The sequence below is a fragment of the Corythoichthys intestinalis genome, chromosome 5, assembly GCF_030265065.1.
Source record: "Corythoichthys intestinalis isolate RoL2023-P3 chromosome 5, ASM3026506v1, whole genome shotgun sequence".
Classification (NCBI taxonomy): domain Eukaryota; kingdom Metazoa; phylum Chordata; class Actinopteri; order Syngnathiformes; family Syngnathidae; genus Corythoichthys; species Corythoichthys intestinalis.
In genome coordinates, this window is record NC_080399.1 from 56,199,537 (window position 1) to 56,224,880 (window position 25,344).

At 40.4% G+C, this 25,344-nt stretch overlaps 1 protein-coding gene across 2 annotated transcripts in view; it reads right to left on the reverse strand.

Moving 5' to 3' along the window:
* Nucleotides 1-360: 360 nt before the first annotated feature.
* dnaaf4 (dynein axonemal assembly factor 4) overlaps nt 361-25,344 on the reverse strand; it is a 29,996-nt gene continuing 5,012 nt past the window's right edge. For both annotated transcript variants that reach the window (XM_057835916.1, XM_057835917.1), the window contains exons 5-10: nt 18,563-18,725; nt 16,174-16,319; nt 15,967-16,076; nt 15,734-15,887; nt 5,309-5,414; nt 361-2,278 (exon numbers count right to left, since the gene is read on the reverse strand). In XM_057835916.1, the coding sequence (XP_057691899.1) occupies nt 2,175-2,278; nt 5,309-5,414; nt 15,734-15,887; nt 15,967-16,076; nt 16,174-16,319; nt 18,563-18,725 (783 nt within the window). In that variant the 3' untranslated portion in view covers nt 361-2,174. The remainder of the gene's footprint in view (nt 2,279-5,308; nt 5,415-15,733; nt 15,888-15,966; nt 16,077-16,173; nt 16,320-18,562; nt 18,726-25,344) is intronic.

The following is a 25,344-nucleotide window of genomic DNA, read 5'->3' on the forward strand; positions in this document are numbered from 1 at the left end:
GCTTTTATTTATTTTATTTAGATTATTTCAATTTTTATTTGTCATTTTTTAAAATTTATTTTAACTTTATACTTATGTTCCAATTTGCCAATATGTTTTGAAAAATAAAAATCCTGTTCAATTGAATTTTTCTTTTTTTTTTTTTTAAACCCAGATATCTCAAAGTAACACATTTTAGAGCTGTCATTTTCAATACAGTGATACCGTGAAATTTTGGCTTAAGGTTATCATACCATCAGAATCTGATACCAGCACATGCCAATATATGTGCACATCACTCAATTTCAATGAAAGGGAAGGTCACCAATCTGTCAAGGCCCTCCTAAACATTATTTATTTATTTTTAGAGAAACTGGTAAATCATAAAATATACTGTCAAAATTCGATAAATGAGACTGTAAAGACTCGGCGGCACTTGGCTGAGTGGTTAGCACGTCCGCCTCACAGTTCTGAGATCAAGGGTTCAATCCAGGGCTTCGGCCTTCCTGTGTGGAGTTTGCATGTTCAGTTTGCATGTTCTCCCCGCATGAAACAGGCTGATTGAATATTCTAAATTGTGTATAATAATGAGTGTGTGCGAGAACGGTTGTATGTCTCCTTGTGCCCTGCGATTGGCTGGCAACCAGTTCAGGGTGTACCCTGCCTACTGCCCGTGGTCAGCTGGGATAGGCTCCAGCACCTCTGCGACCCTCGTGAGGAAAAGCGGCATGGAAAATGAATGAATGAGACTGTAAAGACTCCCTTCTATCTCCACACATTCAGACAAAAGCTGTCGTAGTATAAATGTGGGCTTTTAATTGGTGTAACCTTGTGAGTGATGTCAGCCAATTACTACATGACTACATGCTTTTTTTGTGACTATTCGTATTTTGCTCAATTTGTTGCTCTTCCCATCCCCACACTTAAAACCCTTCTATACACTGCTGGCCAAAAGTATTGGCATTTTCTATTGCTTTTTGAAGTGTGTTTTGGGTCATTGTCCTGCTTGAAGACCCATGACCTCTGAAGGAGACCTAGCTTTCTCACACTGGGCCCTACATTGGTTGGTAGTCTTCAGACTTCATGATGCCATGCACATGGTCAAGCAGTCCAGTGCCAGAGGCAGCAAAGCAACCCCAAAACATCAGGGAACCTCCGCCATGTTTGAATGTTGGGAGGGTATTCTTTTCTTTGAAGGCCTCGCTTTTTCCTGTAAATTCTATGTTGATGCCTTTTCCCAAAAAGCTCTACTTTTGTCTCATCTTACCAGAGAACATTCTTCCAAAACGTTTTTGGCTTTATCAGGCAAGTTTTGGCAAGCTCCAGCCTTGCTTTTTTATGTCTCTGGGTCAGAAGTGGGGTCTTCCTGGGTGTAGGATACTACGGGTTGACACTGTTGTACCCCCGGACAGCAGGACAGCTTGAACTTGATCCGCACAATCTTTCATTGAAATCTCTCGTCAATGTTTCTTTTCTGTCCACATCTAGGGATGTTAGCCACAGTGCCATGGGCTTTAAACTTATTGATGACACTGCGCACGGTAGACACAGGAACATTCAGGTCTATGGAGATGGACTTGTAGCCTTGAGATTGCCCATGCTTCCTCACAATTTTGCTTCTCAAGTCCACAGACAGTTCTCTGGTCTTCCTTTCTTTTCTCCATGCTCGATGTGGTACACACACAAAGGACAGAGGTTGAGTCAACTTTAATCCATTTTAACTGGATGCAAGTGTGATTTAGTTATTGCCACCGTCTGTTATGTGCCACAGGTAAGTAACGGGTGCTGTTAATTACACAAATTAGAGAAGCATCACATGATTTTTCAAAGGGTGCCAATACATTTGTCCAGCCCATTTTTGAAGTTTTGTGTGTCTTTTCTGTTTTTTCATTGGAAGCAAAATCAATGAAGATATTACTACCAAAGCATTTGTAATTGCAATGCTTTTCTGAGAGAAATTGAGCATTATCTTACAGAATTGCAGAGGTGCCAATACCTTTGGCCAGCAGTGTATGAACCTTGCTTGTAATTCAAATTTGGGATCACAAACTTGAAAATAAATTGTATCACTCGGCAACTTGTAACTCAAAAGAGTCCAGGTTCCATCTTTGGAGGTTTGAGTTAATTGATGCAAATCCCCAGATAAAAAAAAAAACCGTGAGAGTTTAACATCAGGGCTTTAAATTTGGGAGAGGCTATTCTGCACTGCCTTGTATGATCTCCCGAATCTTTTGTGTGTCTGCTTGCAATGCTTCATTGTTCGGGTCAATCTTCAACGCAGTCTGGTATTCTTGTAATCCTGTGAAAACAATGAGATGACTAAATATTAGGGATTCACCAAAATGAAAGTTCTTAACCAAAACCAAGGCCTATTGCCGAAAACTGAAAGCAATTATTATCAAAAATATGTTGAAATATTTTTTAAATTTGTATATAAAAATACAAATAAGCACAATTTTGCACTTTTATTTCATTTGTTTTTTAAATTATAATTTTATACAAATTGTTGTTGCTTAGAATTGCAAACATTGATTTGTTAATATCAATTTGGTACTGACATTTCAGCAATGCACAACATGAATTTAGAATAAATACCAATTTTTTTTTTTTTTTTTTGCACGTAAAGTAGCTTTTCTGATGGATCACACTGACGTCTGTTCCTCCGCTCATGGAAAAATGAGCGAGCTGCAGCACTGACCCTCAGGGGTAAGGCTGCTTCTTTTTCCCCACTTCCAAGTAAGTGCCGTATTTTTCAGACTATAAGTCGCACCAGCCACAAAATGCCCAAAGGAGAGGAAAAAACATATAAGTCGCACTGGAGTTTCGCATTTGTGGGGGATAATTTACTTGATAAAATCCAACACATAGAATATGTCATCTTGAAAGGCAATTTAATATAAAAATGAGGGCTGTCAAAATTAACGCGTTTTTTAAATTAATTACGTTAAAATATTTAATGCAATAAACGCATGCGCGGAAAGACCCACTCAAGCATTGCCACGAACAGACTACAATGGCGCCGTTTGAAGTATATTGAGAGCTAAGGGCAGAGACAAGCAAGTGGAGTGGACGCAGGTGTTACCGGCACCCGCCAAGGGAGTTGCTGTTATTTTCAATGTGACCAGCATTGTCAGATTGAGCAGTGAGGAAGAAAGTGGTCGAGCGAGTCAGATAGAGGGAGCAAGAGAGTAGACAGTAGAGATTAAAATGCTTAAAATGCTGTGTCCCCCACATGCTTTTGTTTTGTTAATAAAAGTACCCACATCAAGCCATCCAACGCCTCTCGGTGTTTATATGTATGCCCCCGTCTTCTTCAGGAGGAAATCGGACGAACCGAGCCAACCGACGACAATGAGCCAACATAAATCACCAGTCCATAGCACCGCCAATTACCAAGAAGGGCGAATTGGTAACGCAGGCATTTATTGGAGCCGCGCTATATAATGGAATAAGCGGTGGCATCTCTTCCACAACTTTTATAATTATTGTAGCATGCGACATGGGAAGAATAATTGGAGATGATCTTTTTCTTAACACCATGTCTTGTACTTAACGCAGAGAAGATATACCATTTGCAGCAACCACTGTGACTCATGGTTGCTCAAATTCCCATCATGCATTTGGGCAGTTAAGAACATTTAAGTCGCTACAGTATCATTTGGTGAAAGCACAACAAAAATAATATTCTTATCTCTCAAAAATCAAATAATATTCACAAAAAGAAAAGTGCTCAATCCAAAGAGATCTGGCATTCCCAATCAAAATAGCTATGCAAAATAATACTCTATTCAAACAAGTTTAGCGTAACAAATACACTAGATGGCAATATTTAGTCACAATATACAAACTATCAAAATTATTATAACTTGTACTCAAATTTATCTTTCAAGAATTACAAGTCTTTCTATCCCTTTCACAGAAAGAATGTTAATGTTAATGCCGTCTTGTGGATTTATTGTTATAATAAACAAATGCAGTACTTATGTACAGTATGTTGAATGTATATATCCGTCTTATCTTTCCATTCCAACAATAATTTACAGAGAAAATATGGCATATTTTAGAGATGGTTTGAATTGCGATTAATTGCGATTAATTACGATTAATTAATTTTTAAGCTGTGATTAACTTGATTAAAAATTTTAATCGTTTGACAGCCCTAATTATAACACATCAGGTTTACAGCATATCAAAAATTATGATTTACAGTACTGTGCAAAAGTTTTAGGCAGGACACCTGCCTAAAACCTTTGCACAGTACTGTATATTTTTATTATATTATGTATATACAGGATATACTGTATGTATATATTTTCCCCAAGTGGAAGCTTCCATGATCCTAATAAATCTAATAATTTAAAAAATATATATACAGTACTGTGCAAAAGTTTTAGGCAGGTGTCCTGCCTAAAACTTTTGCACAGTACTGTATAATGGGAGTCTATGAGCCGGAACATGCCATTATTACAAGAATTTAGTACAAATCTCCCCAACCTGTTTGCAATAAGTTAGAAATTGCAGCATGGTGCCATTTTGATCTTTGTATGTTTTTTACTACCCTGGGGAAATATTAGCTCCCTAGTGTAATTTTTCCGATGCTTTTTCTTTGATGAAACACGGAAAAAAACTTTTAAAAAGCCAGAGTATGGACAAATAACACCGACGGGTAAAATAGGCCATTCATTCAAGGTGCGCTTTATATTCCGATACTCCTAATAGTGCGGAAAATATGGTACTTGATGGGTTTGACATTTGTGACAGGTGTTTAATGTCAATACAAAAATAAATTGAGGAGCTGCAAAATAGTAAAAAAATTATTAACTTGTGGCATATCAATATCGTGATATAAACTGGCCAATAACGTGAAAGAATATTTTTTTCCAACTCATATCACACAACACTATAAAGAACTATACAAAAGTAATATAGTGTCATTTGGACAAAATTATTGGATTGCTGCCATCTGATATAATCTATGGGTAAATGTTAAAAAGTGTAACCGTTTTAATTACTCACATAAAATAGTAGTAGGAAGAGCCAGATTATTATTGGAAATTAGATTTAGTAGAAAAAAAGACTAAATCATTTGGATGACCTTTTTAAATGGTAAACAATTAGTGTCTTCAGCAAGTGCAACTGGTAAATAACCGATAGTCCATAATTTGTGGAATTGACAAAAATAGTCCCTTTTTTGTGTAACAGTACTTTATTAGTGTTTAACATTTCTACTGAACTCGAGTGAGAGAAGTTGTTTTTCAATGTATGGGTTGTTGAGTATTTTTCATGTATGACTTGCTTAGTCAGACTCAAAGTGTGTGGCATTTCTGACCTTCCGTGTAGAGCTGCAGCTGGCAGAAAGCAGAGCCTCGACGCACATGAGCTCTGGCTCGGGCGGCCGCATTGGCAGGAACGGCTGGAGTCAGCAGTTCAAGAGCCTGCAGAGAATGATTTACTTCAGTCTTATATATTTTGCGGCATTATCATAAAACCTGACTTGGACAGAAAGTGGTACTCGCCTAGAGTAGCCTGAACTTGATTACTACTGTGCGGTTTTTCATTTCAATATTACACGCATATAATATGGAATGATAGTAAGCATGATGTGCCCTGTGATGGATTAGTGTCAGTCCAGATAAACACACCTCTCAGAGCCATCTGGAATAGACTCTCATACACAAAATTCATGAGGATCATTTTTGTTAATATTACTTTAAAAAAGTAATTAGTAACAGTTACAAATTACTTCTCCCAAAAAGTAATTGAGTTAGTAACTCAGTTACCTCATTATAAGAGTAATTAGTTACTAGTAACTGATGTTAGTTTTCATTTGCTATGTGTTATTACATTATACATTCTATAACATCTTTCACATAAAAAAATGTTTATATTAACTGATTGAAAAATAAAAACACTAAAAACAGTATTTTAGAATATTTGATATTTATTTGGATGAATTATATTACAGTCTGTTAAGAATCCACAAATGTAAACTGTCCATTAACCAGTGCAAATCTCTGAAATCATGTTATATGTTAGGCCTATTAAGGCAGAACACTATTCTTAAATATTACGTAAAGTAACAATAGTAAATATAAATCATGTTTGAAAACGCTACCTTTAAAATTCCCTGGCCCGTCGCCATTATGGCTGCCTTGTTGTGTTTTCCAGAGCATGCATGATCCTCCCGCTTAGCCAATCACCATCGCGTTTGCAAAGGCTTCAACATCCCCTTCCCTCCTCCCCCCTCCCGCTCTGCTCTCTCCAGGCAGGCAGCTGACGTGTAACAAAATCAGACCACTCGTACTCCATTCAACCAAATTGTAGTAACGCTACCATTCACATCCTCAGTAATAATGATGGGTTTGCAAAGATGGGAAAAGTACTAAGATTATTCACTACTGAAAAAAATAACGCCGTTGGAAACACCGTTATACTCTAACACTGTTATTAACAGCACTTATGAGGATAAACGATATAGGAAAAGCGTCACCTAATTAGAAACATGGGCGCTTTTCACTTTCTTCTTTTCATCTTTAGGTTAGTCTTTTAAGCTTATATGAGCCAAATTGTGCTATACTGCACTGAGTAGAGCATTCTCACAATAATAAATAGTGCGATTTACTCTAATTACTTCAGACTGACAGTATTGACGTTTACTACCGGTATTAAAGGGTACCACGGATACAAAGACATGTAGTTCTTAAAAGATGAATGTTAGTACGAGTTATAATAATTTGATATCAAAACCCCCTCAATGTTTTCGTTTAATAAAATTTGTAAAATTTCACATAAAAAAATAAACTAATAGCTCGCCATTGTTGACGTTGCAGAAGGTGACGTCACATGGGCTCCCTGCCGTACTTCCACAGTGTCACTCTAACTATCTAAGGTAGTGATTTAAATACACCACAAGGTGTAAATGGCGAGTTTTAAATTAACTAAAGATCAAGCCAATGAGTGTGTTTGTCCCTCGATTGATGCAGTACTGCGGGTTCTTTAAAAAAAATTTTTTTTTTTTTTTTTTTTTTACTGCGGGTTCATTGTACCTCACGTTCATTGAGTGTGGTCAAGACTGGTGATAATGGCTCCCAGCGTCATAGTTTGTTTATTGTGACTAGATATTGCCATCCAGTGTATTTGTTGAGCTAAACGAGTTGCTAAAATGTTTACAGTTCTACCAAAGTCTGAGTAAGTTTTATGTGTATTTTGCATATCTTGATTGTGAATGCCAGTTCTCTTTGCGTTGTTGTTTAACCGTGTGAGAATAGGTCCTTATTCATACAACTTGTAGCGCTTTTCTTTTTGTGAACATTATTTTTTTTGAGAGATATGAATTATTATTTTAGTTGTATTTTCACTATAATATAATTATGTTTGATGTAAAGGATTTGCCGAAGCTTATGCCAATAAACGGCGTGGTCCAATGAACGCTGTGTCCACTTGCCTTTCTCTGCCTTTTAGATCTCAATGTGCAAAATAAGGCGTCATTATAATCTGTTGGGCATTAATACATTTATTCTTTTTACGTGTTGCTTATTCACTGGGAAGCAACGGGCAGGATGAGCAAAAATCTGGATATCAGCTTTTACGTGACTAGAATAAGGTAAGACGTCATTAGACGCCATGAGGCGTCTCGGCAGAGGCAAACGTTTTAGTGTGTTGTGATGCACGGCCCCGGGCTACCAGCAATAATGATCAAAACTGCTGTGTTTCACTAATCATGGGGTGGCGTGGCTCAGTGGTAGAGTAGTTGTCCCCCCCCCAACCCAGAGGTTGTGGGTTCTATTCTCCACCCTGATGAACTCGTCTAAGTGTCCTTGAGCAAGATACTGAATCCCACGTTGCTCCGGTGCGCTTTAAGGGCCTGGAAAGGTGCTATACAAGTATAACACCATTTACCATCATATGTAAAGCACACAGCAACTCTGGATGCTAACTATCTCCATAATAATATTGGAATAAGTTGGATCACACAAAAGTTTACCGTGAAGATCTGCAAACAGTTTCTGACATCAAACACTCTAGAGCAGGGGAGTGCTGTCACTAGCGAACTTGACACATAAACACTACTCGACTCCCTTTTGCTGTCCTTCACCTTAATGTTCCACTCGGGTTCAAATTGGAAGGGCAGAGTGACACGGTGGAAGGCCGGAAGCGTGTCCATGTGACGTCACCGCCCTCCGACGTCAATAACAATGGCAACCTAATAGTTACGTCAATAACAATGGTGACCTAATAGTTAAAATAAATTTACAAATTTTATTAAAACAAAAATATTTAGAGGGGTTTTAATATCAAATTATTATAACTCGTACTAACATTTATTTTTTTATGAACTACATGTCTTTCTAACCGTGGTACCCTTTAATGTTTCTTGTGTATAAATCCTACCTAGAACCACCGTTCCTTTGTGGGCTATCTCAGTTTATTTGTGTTGGCTGCCAGTGTTTAGTGTACCTACCTGGTATTGATGTTCTGACACCTTGCTTCACAAGGCGTGTGACTAAAAATGACAGCTGAACAACTGGTTGTGAGGGGTCTGAGACTATGACTGATTTCAGCCCTGAATGTGTGAACATCTGCGGAAACGATTCTTAATGGGGTATTGAATGACAACTGACACATTTCTCGTATCACATCCCTTTCATTTGGTATATTATGTACCATCTGCTCATTTAGAAACAATCACCCGAGTGAGTCACGTATGTGTAAGTCATAACTATGGGCGTTACTGCAGTAAAAATCAAATATATCAAGTCCTTAGTAAATTCCAAGTAAATTTAATTCAAGAGTCATTCCAATATTGGAGGACATTTGGGTTTAAAAATTCTTAGAAAATAAGCCTTTACCTTCTGCTATATAGAATAGAATAGAAAGCCTTTATTGTCATTGTACAGAGTACAACAAGATTTAAAGCTTCGCCATATTGTGCTCCACATAGAACAAATGGACAATAAGCAGGGGTGCACATAAGTGGTCCGCATGCGCGCATGCGTACTGGACGTAGACAAACGCGCTGGCCCTCAACGGCTTCCATACGCTTTTGCGTACCGATGGCTGACCACTGTATTTGCGGCGGACACGAGAAAATCACTTCTCAAAATGTCAAAGAGGCAGGCCCCAATGAGTAATTATTTCCGTGTTCCCCTACTCCCGTCAAAAGACAGACAGACGACAGAGACGTCACCGGAGCTACCGGAAAAAAAGGAGTTTTGCTGAAAAGTGGCTGCAGGAGGTACCATGGCTAGAAGCAAATGATGCTCGCACGGAAATGCGGTGCAACATTTGCCATGAGAATCCCAATGTCGTTAATAAGAGCAGCGCATTTTATGTAGGGTCAAAGAATTTTAGCCATCCAAACTTTGAAAAGCACGAAAAAAACAAAGCATGTGGCAATTAAGCAAACTATCGATGTCAGACAGGACCCAACTCGCCCTATGGACAAGTGGCAGAAAAAAGTTATTGAAGAACAGCGCTATGCACTGACAAACGTGTTTTTGCTCGCATTTCACAAAGCTAAACATTCACGTTCAATGAGCTATTATGAGGAGGACATTCAACTTTTACAAAGGCTTGGAGTTAATGTGGGAGCCGCATATGAATGCCCTTTATTTTGAATTAGTGCTTTTATGTTTATTTCTTTACATTTCACTTCAAAGTAATGGCAATTTTGTTGTGCCAGTTGATGTTAATCAAGCGTTAATTGTTTATATAATTATTAAAGGTAATTGGCTCTAAGTAAAGCTTGTCATAATTGTATCGCATCAGGCGGGTCGGCTCTCAAGCTCAATGAGGACCAAGTCACATCTCCAGGTCCTCCTCTGAGAACCTGGGCAAAAAAAATATGTGCACCCCTGACAATAAGGATAATTAAAAAAAAAAAAAAAAAAAAAAAAAAAAAAACACAAGCTACAGTGTACACAGATTGGGAATAAAGTGAATAAGTGACAAGCACCAAGTGGGGATGTAGAGGTACAGTACAGCAGATATGACTTGATATGATAGTAGTGTAAATATTGTGTAACAGTGCAAAAATGTTACAATGTAACTGTGAAGTGCATATTGCATATGCAATCCGTAGATTTAGACAAATGTCTGAGAACATATTACTGAGTGAGATGCATGTGGCAATGTTGTGGCATTAGCAGTGCAATAACAGTGATATTTCAGTGCAAATTTGAGTTGAGTATAGTGACAGCTCTTAGAAAAAGAAACTGTCGTTCAGTCTGTTTGTTTTGACTGGTATGGCCTTGTAGCAGCTGCCAGAGGGCAATAGGTTGAAGAGGTGGAAGCTGGGGTGTGTATTACCGTAAGTAATAAACTATCAAAGGCTTGATTAGGGCAGCTTACAGATCAAGGGTTTGGTTTGGTGTTTTACAACCTAAATTTTCTCAGAAAGTGCATGTATTAGTATTTTCTACTGTCTATGTGGTTTAAATGAAATCTGAAGTGTGGAAGGTCCTGTAAGATGTCCTCCAATTCTGCAATGACCCTCAAGCTAGTAACCAACCCAAAAATGACAATATATATTTTTAAACTTTGTATATTTTGTAAATATTGTATTTTCACAATTTAAAGGGTGTACGTCGGTCACTATTTATTGTTAACCTGAAACGAGTGATTAAAAGTTGCGCCCCGTGCATTAAAGTCTGATTTAAAGTGCACTTTACCTGATATTTCCACCTTATGGTGTTCATAACAATTTAGAGCCTGTGTGGAAAACCCACACTCACACAAGTGCTGTAGGTGTAGGTGAAAGGGATAAACACTACACTTAATTTACACTGATGTAGTAGCAAGGGAGTCAACAGGTTACAAGCTAACACAATTTTCATGTTAACATTTATTAACAGTAATGATGGGCGTAATTCTACTGCCCGATGCAAATGCCTAGCTTGCCTATGCTATGCTGGGGACACAATTAGTTTGGGTTGCACAACCTGTTCGGGGACCTGTGCTTGACAGGGACATTTTGTTATTCTCACTATATTATTGGCGAAGAGTCACAGTACTCTTCTGTAAAATCCCCTTTTAAAAGTGTGCAATGTGTTCTTGAGAGTGGCAGTAATTAGTTTGCTACTTTGCTTAAAAGTGCCCATTTAAAAATGCGTGTGTAAAGCGATTGATGATTCACACACAGAAATGATTATTCACAATTAAATGTGAATATAAAATAAAAATATCAAAGGCCCATCACTGTCCATCTCTAAAACTAACCCCCCAAAAATCTGTTTCACTACTGGCTTTTAAACCTGCGTGAGACACAACCCTTTTAATGTGTTATGTTTGTTCTCCATGGATCGCCACCTTGTCGCGGTGGAGAACCTTGTGTGTTCCAATGATCCTGAGAGCAATGAATGAAATATGAATGAATGAAATATTTATTGTCATCCTCATCGGTGTCATTGACAATCATTGACAATTACAAAATGTGATATGATTTGCCCGACGGAAGAAAGAACCAAAGAAGAAGACAAGGGCAGACGGGAGAAGCATATGCTTATCAATGCCGTCGGGGTATGGTCACCAATGGCGGTAAGGTTGAGGGGGAGGTCCCAGACTAAGAGCGATCCAAATACCTCAACAACGGGAGTGGCGGAGGATGACACTATGTGTCACAACGTCACTGAAGGCGGATGAAGGCTGCAACAGAGAGTGGTCTCCAGTCGTCATGGAGTCCTTGCCACTGGACCTAGATCCCTCTCTGCCTGCCAAGGACTGTGTGGTGGCTGCAGCCGCATCAGTCTTGCCACGAAAAATAGACGTTACGCGCAGGCATCCTCCCGAAGGGAACCTGATCCATTTTACATCCTAGTTAAGACAAAGCCCTGTGGCGATCAGGAAATAGTAACGGGGACAGGACAGTGAAGTCTGGGATTTCTTAGCCACAACCTGGCACACAGGCGATGGATTTTTGATACAGTCGGTCAAGCTCTTGGACTGAGGCAGAAAGAGCTTCTCGGCAATTGCATCCATGACTGAGCATCCCTATTCAGGTCCACTCTGCTCACCCCAGTAGGGGAGGGGGTTAGAAAAGGTACCTCAAACATAGCCTGCCTCACACAATCCTGTCTGGAATACAGCATCCAGAGAGATCACCACCACGTGGTCAGAAACATACAAAACTACATTTTAGAACCTGGAATGTGACAACCCTCACGGACAACCAAGCCAGCAAGCGACCTGAAAGGCGAACTGCCATCATCTCCAGAGAGCTAAGAAGTTTCGGATCGACATCGCAGCACTCTCCCAAACCCGAAGGAGGAACAAGGCGGGTATACTGTTTTTTTGGAAGGGAAAGCCTGCAAATGAGCCACATATCAATGGTGTGGGTTTTGCTATTAGGAACTGCCTCATCAACCACCTTCAAGAACTCCCTGTGGGAATCAACGAGCGCCTAATGACCCTTCGTATGATGCTTGCCAGCAGTCTGATGGCCACCGTCATTAGTGCCTATGCCCCAACGCTTGATGCACAGGATGAAGCAAAGGAGGCATTCTATGATGCCCTGGACAAACTACTATCTAAAGTCTCAAAGGAGGACAAGCTAATCCTGCTTGGAGACTTTAACGCCAGAGAGGGACGAAACCACCACCTATGGAGCGGCACGCTGGGGAAAAAAGGGGTTGGAAACACAAACTCCAACGGCATACTACTGCTAACCAAGTGCTCAGAGCACAGCCTGGTCACTACCATCACACTTTTCCATCAGAAAAACAAGTTTAAAACATCATGGATGCATTCCCGCTCCAAACTGTGGCATCTCATTCACTACATCATAGTCCACTCTAAAGACCACCGTGATGTCCTCAACACCAGAGCAATGACCAGCGCAGATGACTGCTGGACTCACCACCGCCTCATTCGCTCCATCATGTCTATCCGCTTAATGCTGAAAAGAAGGTTGCAGAAAGGACAAAGCCGGCCAAAGTTTAACACTGTGCTGTTGGATGACTTTAAATACCAACAACAGCTGCAGGATACGCTAAAGGCAACCTTGCCTTAACACAGTGCTTCTCAATTATTTTGTGTTACGCCCCCCCCCAAGGAAGACGTAAATGTTTCGCGCCCCCCCCAAACTCTCTGCCGCAACTATAAATAGTACTGTCTATAAAAATACTATTATAAGTATGCCTCTGCCTAACATTGTGTCCTTTTTTTCTATTAAAGAAAAAAAGTAACCTAGATCAACTTATAATAAAGTATAACTTTATTAACAGTGTTTTGTTTGTACCAGAAAAGACAACGTGTATCAATTTGCCTGAATTAAAAAAAAGTCACATCCAAACTGTTAAAATACACTCAAGGTACATTTTAACCCATTTGATACTGAAAAATAAAATGTAATAAAATCAGTAAATAATAACAAATTCAAATAGATTAGAAACATTAACTCATGAGGACAATATGCCAAAAAATTTCACCGAAAAAACAAAACTGAATAGAAGAAAAAAAGAGTGTCTTTGTGCAGAAGGACAGTTTTTATTTTTGCTGCTCACAGAATCACCTCCTTTGCAATGGTGTGGGGTTATTTTTCACTGAGCATGCTAACAGTGCTCACTGGTTTACTGATATAGCACTGACAAAGCAAGACAATTGTTGGCAATATTCGGCACGTTTTCGCTGAAAAACAAATCACTCGGCTTATCAATGAGATTGGTGTCTAATGTCTTTAAGTGGCGTCTCAATAGATTTGGCTTTCGGCTGTCCGCTATAATCATTTTTAGACACAGTAAACAGTGGTCTTTCCTCATCTCCCACTGTATTAAAATCAAAGGCAAACGGCCCGAGAGAAGCGCATGCTCGGCGGCCCAGGGAGAACCATAAGTGAGGGCGGTCGTCGTGATGATCCCAAGCCGAAAATGGCACTTCTCGGGCGGACACGGGAGAACCGGAGAAGACAGTGGGTCGCTGCCGTGAGTCTGTCTGGAAAACGGCTTTCAAAAACGGCGCACAGCTCTTCATATCTCTTTTCTTGCTTAGTTAAAAAATACTGCGCACACTCTGAAAATGAGAGCGCCACTGCCACCCACTGAATGGATGTGCAAGTACACTTTATTCTAGTAAGGCAAAAAAAAAAAAAAGAGCATGTTCCCCGAGGTCACATGCGCCACCCCTGGCATCGCTCTGCGCCCCATTGGGGGGGCGCGCCCCACTATTTGAGAAGTACTGGCTTGACAGTACCCAGACAATGGTGAAAAACATTGGCGTATACTTTCCACTACCATCATGAACTCCTGCAAAAGCATCCTTGGTCACAAAAAGCGGAGACATCAAGACTGGTTTGACGAGAATGACAGTGAGATCCAACAGCTCATCAACATCAAACAGAAAACTTTTGTCACCTGACAAAACAACATCCATTGCAAGGTTAAAAAAGCAGCCAATGCCAAAGCGAAGGCAGCTGTACCAACATTCGTTAGGAAACTGAAAGAACCAGTGGTGGACACAGAAGGCTCTCGAGATCCAGCAGCTTGCTCTGGAGAAACAAGAGGTTTCTTTGATGCCACAAGAGCAGTATACGGCCCCAGCCACCGCTGCCTAACCTCCCTTCGCTCTAATGATGGGCTCCTGCTTCTGAAGGACAGGGAGGCAATTGACAATAGGTGGAAAAAGCACTATAAGGACCTCTTAAAAAGGGACACCACTCATGAGATGGAGGCTCTTCATCGACTTCCTCAACAGCCCATATAGGACAGCATGGGAGAACCACCAAGCCTGGATGAAGTACAGGACGCCATCATGAAGATGAGAAACAACAAGGATGCTGGACCTGACGGTATCCCAGCAGAAGTCCTGAAAAATGGCGGTCCTGATCTTCTGAAGCTTATCCATGCGCTGCTCCTGAAAGTATGGAAAGAAGAGGAAATCCCTGCACAGCTTAGGGATGCCTTGATTGTCCCCATCTTTAAAAAGGGTGACAAGGCAGACTGCGGGAATTACCGTGGCAATTCTCTCCTGCCCACCATAGGAAAAGCCCTTGCTCGGGTCCTGGTCAATAGACTCGCCCCCCTGTCAGAGAGCATTCTTCCCGAGTCCTAAAGTGGTTTTCGCCCAAACACAGGCACTACGGACATGATCTTCATTGCTCGCCAACTGCAGGAAAAGTGTCAGGAGAAAAATCTACCATTATACAGTACATGGCCTTTATAGACCTCACCAAAGCCTTTGACTCGGTGAGTCGTCTTATGGTTTGTTATTTTGTTTGGGTTTTATTTTGCTTCTTTTATCTATTTTATTGCTTTTGTCCATACACATTATCTACAGTAATTTAATACAGTAACATGTTTGGTTTTAAAGTGATTTGTAAAGAAAGTTGAGAATGAATATGTGTAAGAATTACTTTCATCCTTATTGAATATCCATCATGTCGTATGTTCCTTTCTTTAAATATTGAAACATTTCTTCATACACAGTAAATTGTCCACTATTTACACAAAAGAAAAAACAACCTGAACAGTTCGTGCAACCCGAGTGTTGTTGTGACATCCCCTACCCGAACAGCAAAAAAAAAAAAAAAAAAAAAAAAAAAAAAAAACATGACAATGATCGGATGTATAACTCCAACCCGACCAGTTTGTACACCCCAAGGGTTGTCACGTCATCAGCAGGCGCAGGCCCCTGACCAGTTTGTGCAACCAAAGCTCAGTGTTTACCTACACCGGCACTGCCCTCAAGTCAATAGTTGGGTAAAGCAATTTATAAGCCATGCAATGTTGATCAGTGACAACCTCCAGTATATTTGCATTCTGACCTGAGATGAGTCCTCAATGGCTTTGTGAAAATTCCGTAACTTCAGATGACAAGCAGCCCTGTTTGAAAACAAAGCTGGGATCTTTCTGTTGATTCTGATTGCCAGATTGTAGGCATTCAAAGCGCTCAAGTAGTTTCCTGCAGCAAAACACTTGCTAGGAGGGCAAAAAGTGTGCTCATTCACCACAAATCAGGAACTAGTTTGTATTGATGATAAACGCAGATTTCACTCACTTTCCTTTCTCTTTCAACCAGTCAGGATTCCTCTCCTCCTCACTTAGGTCATTCAGCTCTTCAATATCTGCGTTGACTATGCGCCTGGCCTCTGCTTGTTTTTTCAGCCACTGTGGTAAGCAGAGGAGCAAAAGTGTTGTGTTCAATTTTAAATTCTTTTATTGAATTACTGAGTTTTGACAGTACAAGTCTGGACTAACATGTTACCTCTTCTTCCTCCTCAACTCGTGACTCTCTGAGAGCAGTGGGGAAAACTCGTGGTGTGAACGACACTTCAATATTCCCTGGAACTCTTGGAGCAGGAATGATCACTTGCTTTTTCCTTTTGTCTGTTTCACTGACACTTCTCTTATCTAAATGCAAGAATAAAAAGCTAAAAGTTGCTATGAAATGGTGACCGTGTCAATAAATGCAAATGACTGCACTAAGGTAATTTTAGATGTATAAAATGAATTTAGCATTCAATTCTGGCTGTTTTTGCTTTCTTTTTTTTAACCATTTGAACCAAAAACAATGTATCAGGTAACACTCACTTTTTTCAGCAATTCTGGTAGTGACATCAAAACCAGAATTGATGATAATGTCTAGCTTTCAGTTGCTGTGGTAGCTGTTACATGATAACAGAATGAGAGAATGGTCACACAGCAACAAGAGAAAAGAAGGCCAATGGATAGCATGCTAGCGGACTGCAAGAATCTGAAGTTCATTGTTGGTGTGACATCATCTTCTGTTTGCAGAAAGTTTAGTGGGTGGGGCCAAGGCAGCTGACCACTTGGCGTCACATCCTGCTGATTTTAGGTCACTAACTGTTGATTTTGGGACATTTCAGGGTCACATGCTGTTGATATCAGGTCACTTCCTATTGATTTGGAGACATATGGTAAATTCCTGTTGCTATCAAGTCATTTCCTTTTGAAATTTTGACGTACACGTCCCTCAATGGTATCGACTCACCTATGCATCATTGGAATTTAAGTACATTGGCATCAATAGAATCTACATATATGGATGGCATGGATTTACATGGCCGTCAATGGCATGGACGTACATTGGTGTCAATGGCATGGACTAACATGGAACTAACATGTCAATGGAATCCAAGTACATTAGCATCAATAGAATCGAGATACATGGCTGTTAACAGCATCGACATACAGTGGGGAGAACAAGTATTTGATACACTGTCAATGGGTTTTCCCATTGGTAGTGTATCAAATACTTGTTCTCCCCACTGTACATGGCCGTCATTGTCGAGGACATACATGGCTGTCAATGGCATGGACATGCAAGGCTGTCAATGTCATGTACTTGTTTGGGCGCCAGTTGAATGTCTTTGGGCTGTAATGGTAAGTCAAAAATCTGTTTGGTCAAAAATCACAACCACCCATGTTTTTCTGCCATTGAAAATGAAGGGGAAATTTTGGCCTTCAGAAATGAATGGGAAAGTTTAGGGCAAATTTTGGGGTAACTATGGATTTTTGGCAAATTCTGAATACAACTTTTATGCCCCTTACTTTCCTGATTTTTTAAAATTTTATTTATGGTATGTGAATTGGATCAATATTGTAGGTCATGAGGCATTATAAAGGATCTTTAAAAAAAAAAAAAAAAAAAAAAAAAAAACTGCGTTTTGGCGCAAACGGACATTTTTGGGGTGTCATTTGAAACATTCCCTGCGTTGCGCGAGAATTCATTGAATGCAAAGTTACCAGTAGCACGGGAAGTGGGGTGCTGAGAGTGCTAAAACACCCCCTGGTGTTGGGGTGAAAAAAAAGTGTTTTGGTAGATTCTTTTTTTTTTTTTGGTTTAAAAATAAATCAATACATAAAACATTAGCGTATTAAACTTTGGGGATTAAATTTAAATGTTAGAAAAGTTTTTTTTTTTGTGTGTGTGTTAAGAACATGGTCACCACCTGAAATCTTGCTTGCTACCAGGTCAAGCTGAATATAAGGCACTATTGGAACGGAAGAGTTAACTGTTGACAGAGGAGGTGTTAACATTAAAAAAAATTTTTTTTTTGCAAAAACAGTGAAATTTTCTAAAATTCTATTTGATGTAAAAAAATAATTATGATAGTCTATAATTGTGCCCAGCGAGAAATAATTAACTGCAGATTTAGACCGTAGAGAACTTCAAACAGCTTGCACTGTAGCCATATTATTGTTTGTTGTCGCTGTGAGCTGCCGCCGGGCAGAGCGCTGTTGGATATTTGTGTGCAATTTAACTGAGTGTTGTGAAAAGTGGCTTATTGGACCTTTTAGTTTTCAAATGTGTTTGTGTGTCATTGCGCCATCTAGCTGCGGGGATTTGTATTATGATACAAGGGCGCTTTTATTTCCAATGAAAAAACTCCAACACACACTGTAGGTGATATAGAACGCTGTCTTTGTAGTAGCGTAGTAGTAGTATGTAAACTGTCATTGTGAACGCCCTGAAAGGAGAGTGACAAATTTGGATACGGCTGTTTTTGGATGGGAAAAACAAAATAAGATCCTCAGCACCCCCTGTTGGAGTGACTTCCAGCCCCCCTGAAAGCTACCATCAAATTACTCATCAAATTTGACCATTCTTCCAACCGGCCCGGCATTCTCACATTTTTGTTTCACAGCTTTTGGTTGATTGGTTTGGAATTTGAGTCGAGCTTCTTCCTCAGCTTTCTTGCGCTCCTTTAGCTGCCATGCTTCGAGTTCAGCTGTTGTTCTGTTTCGTTCATCATCCTTCATTTTCTGGATTCTTTCTCGTTCTTCGTTTTCCATCTATCACCAAATAAAAATTATATTACATGATTGTGCAAAGACCTATTTGAACTGTGGTTTATTTCCCTGAGCTTTTGTTTAGCTATGGAAGACCAGAAGTGCAAAAATGAAATAAAAGTGAATTAAATAAACATATGCAATTGGGTGATTCTCATGAAGCAAACATAAACTATAAGCTTTTAGGGATAAAGTCATGAAAACATGAAATAGTTCAAATATAGTTGAAAGATGCTTACATCTATTATTTGGCCCAGTCCATAATTTGTTACCAAAACAGTATTTGGTATGTTTTTTTTCAGCATGCGCATCTTTCATGGCACACCAGACCCACTTAGAGTGTCTCATCTGACCAAAGCACACGGTCCCAGGTGAAGCCCCAATACAAATGGCGAACTCCAGACGTTTACGTTTAGATTGTGAGTGAGGAAAGTTTTTCTCCGTGCATGCCTCCCAAACAGCTTGTTGGCGTGTAGACAGCACCTCATACCCACTGTGAAGTATGGGCGTTGGTCAGTGTTGCTGTTGGGCTGTTTCGCTTCCAAAGGCCCTGGGAACCTTGCTAGGGTGCATGGCATCATGAATGCTTTGAAATACCAGGACATTTTAAATCAAAATCTGTTGCCCTCTGCCCGAAAGCTGAAGATGGGTCGTGCACTGGGTCTTTCAGCAAGACAATGACCCCATTTTTGTTTATCTATAAACATAGGTCTTTTTCATGTTTGTCTTTGCAAGCTGTGTGAGTGTGTTTGTGAATGTGCTTAAAATTTATAATTCTTAGTTGGGTTATGATATATTATCTCTTTGAGGTTGTTATGTTGTGAATTTTGGCTTTTTTTTTTCAAAACAATAAAAATATTGGGCAAGAAAGATTGTTTGGGCTATTTTGATATTGTTAATAGTTGTTATGTTATGTTTACATATGTCTACTGACCCAGCATAGATGATCATAACCATAATGTGTAATATTACATGCTTTTAGACATTGATCAATTAGATATTTTACTGTAAATATTTGGGAGCTCAAACTATTGACAAAAAAAATGTCATCATAGCATTCTGCTATTCTAAATCAAGCTTTGGTAAGTGTTCTTCATTACTGTCATGCGAAGCATTCATGAGAATCACCCGATTGGCTGGCGACAAATTCTGGATGTACCCTGTCTCCAGCCCATATTTTAGCTGGGATAGGCACCGGCTCCCTGTGAATCTTGTGAGGATATGCGATATGGAATATAAATGAAGGAAAAACTACCGTATTGGCCTGAATATAAGACGGTGTTTTTTGCAATGAAATAAAACTGACAAAGAGGGGGTCGTCTTATATTTGCGGTCTAGACATTATACCCATTCACGACGCTAGATAGCGCCAGATATCATTAAAGCGATGTTCTGTCATGAGAGTCATGTCATGTTTATTTACGTTTCAAAATCCAGAAGCCATTCATTATAAATGTGATTGCACTTTAGTATACATATTTAAATCTTCAGATATTAAGATTTGAATGAGGCAAAATAACATGCTTTTTCTCCCATTCACGACGCTAGATAGCGCCAGATATCATTAAAGCGATGTTCTGTCATGAGAGTCATGTCATGTTTATTTACGTTTCAAAATCCAGAAGCCATTCATTATAAATGTGATTGCACTTTAGTATACATATTTAAATCTTCAGATATTAAGATTTGAATGAGGCAAAATAACATGCTTTTTCTCTCAAATATATTGTTATAATCATTTGTTTCGGATGTACTGTAATTATTTTCTGTATAAAAATTAATTTGGTGCTCAGAAAGTCTTTTTTCAAACTTGAGTTTTGAAAAAGAGGGGGGTCGTCTTATAATCAGGGCCGTCTTATATTTGGGCCAATACGGTAAATGTTGGAAAAAATGTATTAATATATAAATTGAAATTAACACGTTTAAATAAATATATGATCAAGAAAATGAAATAAATAAATATTAAAATAAATGTTGAAATAAATATTGACGTAACTAAAAGACTATTGAAATAAAATTTTAATGATGTATTTAATGATGTATTTATTTAATTTTGGCACTGTCTTGTTTTTAAAAAGACAAGACACAGGAGAGGTGCGGCAATGAAAATATAAATCTGCAATACTTACTATATGCCACATGAATTTTGATTGCTCATTTCTGTCTTTCTGCTTTGTAAAATACCAATGTAGGTTGAAGAGTGAATTTGACTTGTGTTTCTGTTCCCTTCCAAGGTTGTATCGCAGGCTTAACTGAAGTGGAATGTTCAAAGTTTGTGAGCGCAATTTGAATTTCAATATCCGCGTTATCTCGAAAGCAAATGTCACTCTTCGGCAAATGTTGACACACAACCAGTTATCTAATGTGTGAAAGTTTGCAGGCACATTGGCAAGAAATACATTTTAGTAAGATCTGTTTTAAGGTGCAAACAATATTCTCCATTATTTACGGTGGATAGCGACTGTGCTCTGTAGCCAGTATAGAAAATACTTTAGATACCAAACCACAAAAAGGTTTATAATTGCGAATAAATGCGACATGTTGGCAGTAATGCAAAACGTTTGTAAAAATAAGAGGTAGATAGTAACGCGTCACATTTAACGTAATTTTCGGACTATAGACCACTACTTTTTGAATCCTGCGGTTTATAGTCCGGTGCAGCTTATTTGATTTATTTGGGTTAAAAGGTAACACTTCATTTGACAGCAGCGTCATAAGACTGCGATAAGACCGTCATAACTATGACATGACACTATCATGGGCATTAATGAATGCTTATGAGAGATGTCATTAATTGTCATCAGGCAAATTATGGCACTAACTCCATTAATGTCCAGCTTGGATTTTTGCATTCATTCAAAAGTGAGATATATGACACAAAATGACATCTGTCAAATGTATTCATAAATACTCATGGCAGTGTCATTTCATAATATGTTGGTCTTATGACAGTCTTATGATTAGTGTTGCACCGATACCATTTTTTGGCCCCGATACCGATACCTGGCTGTGCAGTATCGGCCGATACCGATACCATACGATACCACCCCGTTTATATATACATATATATTCCATCCATCCATCCATTATCTTCCGCTTAGTCCGGGGTCGGGTCGCGGGGGCAGCAGCTTAAGCAGGGAAGCCCAGACTTCCCTCTCCCCAGCCACTTCAGCCAGCTCCTCCGGCGGGATTCCAAGGTGTTCCCAGGCCAGCCGAGCGACATAGTCTCTCCAGCGTGTCCTGGGTCGACCCCGGGGCCTCCTGCCGGTGGGACATGCCCGGAACACCTCTCCAGGGAGGCGTCCAGGAGGCATCCGAACCAAATGCCCGAGCCACCTCAACTGGCTCCTCTCAACGCGGAGGAGTAGCGGCTCGACACCAAGCCCCTCCCGGATGACCGAGCTTCTCACCCTATCTCTAAGGGAGAGCCCGGACACCCTGCGGAGGAAACTCATTTCGGCCGCTTGTACCCGGGATCTTGTTCTTTCGGTCACGACCCACAGCTCGTGACCATAGGTTAGGGTAGGAACGTAGATCGACCGGTAAATCGAGAGCTTCGCCTTTTGGCTCAGCTCCTTCTTCCCCACAACGTACCGGTGCAGAGTCCGCATCACTGCAGACGCTACACCAACGTACAGGCACCAAGCCGGGGGGCAATAAGTATGCCCACACCTGCTCGGCGCCTCTCACCGTGGGCTACTCCAGAATGGAAGACAGTCCAACCCCTCTCGAGAGGATTGGTACCAGAACCCAAGCTGTGTGTGGAGGAGAGTCCGACTATATCTAGTCGGAACTTCTCTGCCTCACCCACCAGCTCAGGCTCCTTCCCTGCCAGAGAGGTGACATTCCATGTCCCAAGAGTTAGCTTCTGCAGCTGGGGGTTGGACCGCCAAGGCCCCCGCCTTTGGCTGCCGCCCAACTCTCTACGCACCCGACCCCTTTGGCCCCTCCCACAGGTGGTGAGCCCATGGGAAGGGGAACCCATGTTGCCTTTTCGGGCTGTGCCTGGCCGGGCCCCATGGGGACAGGCCCGGCCACCAGACGCTTGCCTTCGAGCCCCACCTCCAGGCCTGGCTCCAGAGGGGGGCCCCGGTAACCTGCGTCTGGGCAAGGGAAACTGGAGTTCATTTCTTTTTCTCATCATAAGGGGTCAGTTTGAGCCATGCTTAGTCTGGCCCCTCACCTAGGACCTGTTTGCCATGGGTGACCCTGCCAGGGGCTTAAAGCCCCAGACAACATAGCTCCTAGGATCATTGGGACACGCAAACCCCTCCACCACGATAAGGTGATGACTCGCGGAGGAGATATACATATATATATACATATATATATATATATTTTTTTCCCCCCCAAAGAGCTACATAATTGGATGTGAAATCATTGCTATCAAGGCTTTGTCAGGCTGTTGCTTACCTTTGCAAAATTGGAAAAAGACTAGTACAAAGTTACAAAGTATAATACTAGCCCAACAGTAAGAAAGTAAAAATAAATTCATAATAATAAACTCTGAATGAACTGAGTAAACTTTTTTAAACCTCTCAAAGGCCAAACAGTGTAACTTTCATGAAATTATTGTCACATTCTGCTGCTGGTTAGATTGTGTTTTGTTGCTGGGCTGTTAGTGGGGGCGTTCCTGACGTTGCACCTGAATCCAATGCAGGCTCATCAATGCAGCATTTAAGCACGGGTGATCTCAGAGAAGGCTGCCGAGATATCTGCCTTGCTGATCGCCATCTGATATCTCGCACTACAGTCTCGCTACATTTGCTTGTTAAGCCCCTGCATTTTTCTGTTAGTGTGCTGCACTCGTTTGTAACCTCTACCATGTGCAGGTATTTGAGTGTTTTTATTTTGGCTTTTTGGCTCGCTGTCTATCGTCTTAATTAACCTTCGTGTTTGTAGTATTGAGCGCCGTCGACCTGCTGTCACGGACTCCTTTTGTTATTTCTACTGTCCCGCGATCGCGTGTTATTTTTTGTTTGCAATCATTAAACCCTTGTATGTATCCCCCGCTTGTTGTCCACTTCGAGGTCCAACCTTGTTTCCGCATTTGCGGACGCTAACAATTATGAGTAATAATAATTGACCACAGCATCCCGTCTCTATATTAGCCTCCTTTTTTCGGGATCGGTGGAGTCCCTTATTTCTATTTCTGAAAGGTGGCAACCCTACTTTGGAAACAGTTCCCAAATTACTGCAGCATTTTTTTAAGTAAAAGACAAAGTAAAGTTGACATAGTGAACTTACCAGAGATTGTTGCACTGGTCCAGCGCCCTTCCTCTGGATATCAGTCCTGCTCTTGCAGGCTCAAACTCGTTGTGTTCGTTCACGTTTCGTCTTCAAATGTTTTATCAGGTTCGAGGTATTGAAACTGGCCGATTGAACTCCACATCTCGAAACTTTCAGGCAGCAAATCTTGCATGCAGCCATTGATTTTAATCGACGGGATTTGTGTTTTGAAATATTTCCCGACCGCCGCCATTTCTCCTGGTTTATTTTTCCTCCATATGAAAAAGCGCCCTTGTCATGGTCGGGAGTGGCTATTGGCCCTTTCTCATTGGTCTGGAGCAGGCCAATAGCGATAGCTGCTTGGTGTTCACGTGTCATCACACAACACAGAGACAGAGTGTAGTGAGCGCCAAGAGAAAAAAAAGGCTGCGGTCAAATGTTATAATAATGGACCGGTAAATGGTATCGACGCCGTCTTTGTTGGTACTCGCGGATACCGATACCACCATTTCGGGCTGGATCGGCGCCCCCTGCCAATACTAGTATCGGTATCGGTGCATCTTTACTTATGACGCTATTGTCTATTAAATAAAGTGTTCCCAAATATCATAACTAGCAAATAGTGAAACGACTTGAACAGTAACTGAAGAAATAATTAGCACAGAACATGCATTTTGATTGTTATTTACATCTGTAGAACTGCAACGCATGCTAGGAGGCGTGTTGGATAACAACAGGGTTGACAGCATGTGGCAGCAGAAGTTGACTATCTCCCCCAAGGGAGCAGTGATAGTCAAATGAATTTTCTTGAAGCAATCAAGCTTTGAAGCCAATTGGTTCAAAGCTTCATGGTGGTTCATTTGATCTTATGACAGTCGTATGATGCCGCTGTCAAATAAAGTGTTACCGGTTAGTATATTTTGGTGTAAATATCCCATAATACAGTGCGGACAGCAGTGGCTTATAGTCCAGTGCGGCTTATCTATGAACAAATGTTGTTTTCGTGTCAAATTTGGTGGGTGGCGGCTTATAGTCAGGTGCGCCATATAGTCAGAAAATTACGGTACTCCGTAACATTTAATTGAGTAACTTTTTGAGAAAAACTTCCAGGAGTAGTTTTACTAAGCCATGCTTTTTACTTTTAAGTGAGTAGATTTGTAAAGAAGAAATGCTACTTTTACTCCGCTACTTTAGGGTACAATAGTCGTTACATTTTTCATCCTTGTTCTACACAGAATAAGGATTTTAGATTTTTAGATTTGACTTTTTTTTGCCAGAGATGCTAACAGTGGCTCCACTAGTTTCACCAATGAGACGTCGCAACAATGATCACATGACTTCATACCAATCAGACTCTAGCTTGCCGTTTTGTGATCACGTGGCATCTATAAAG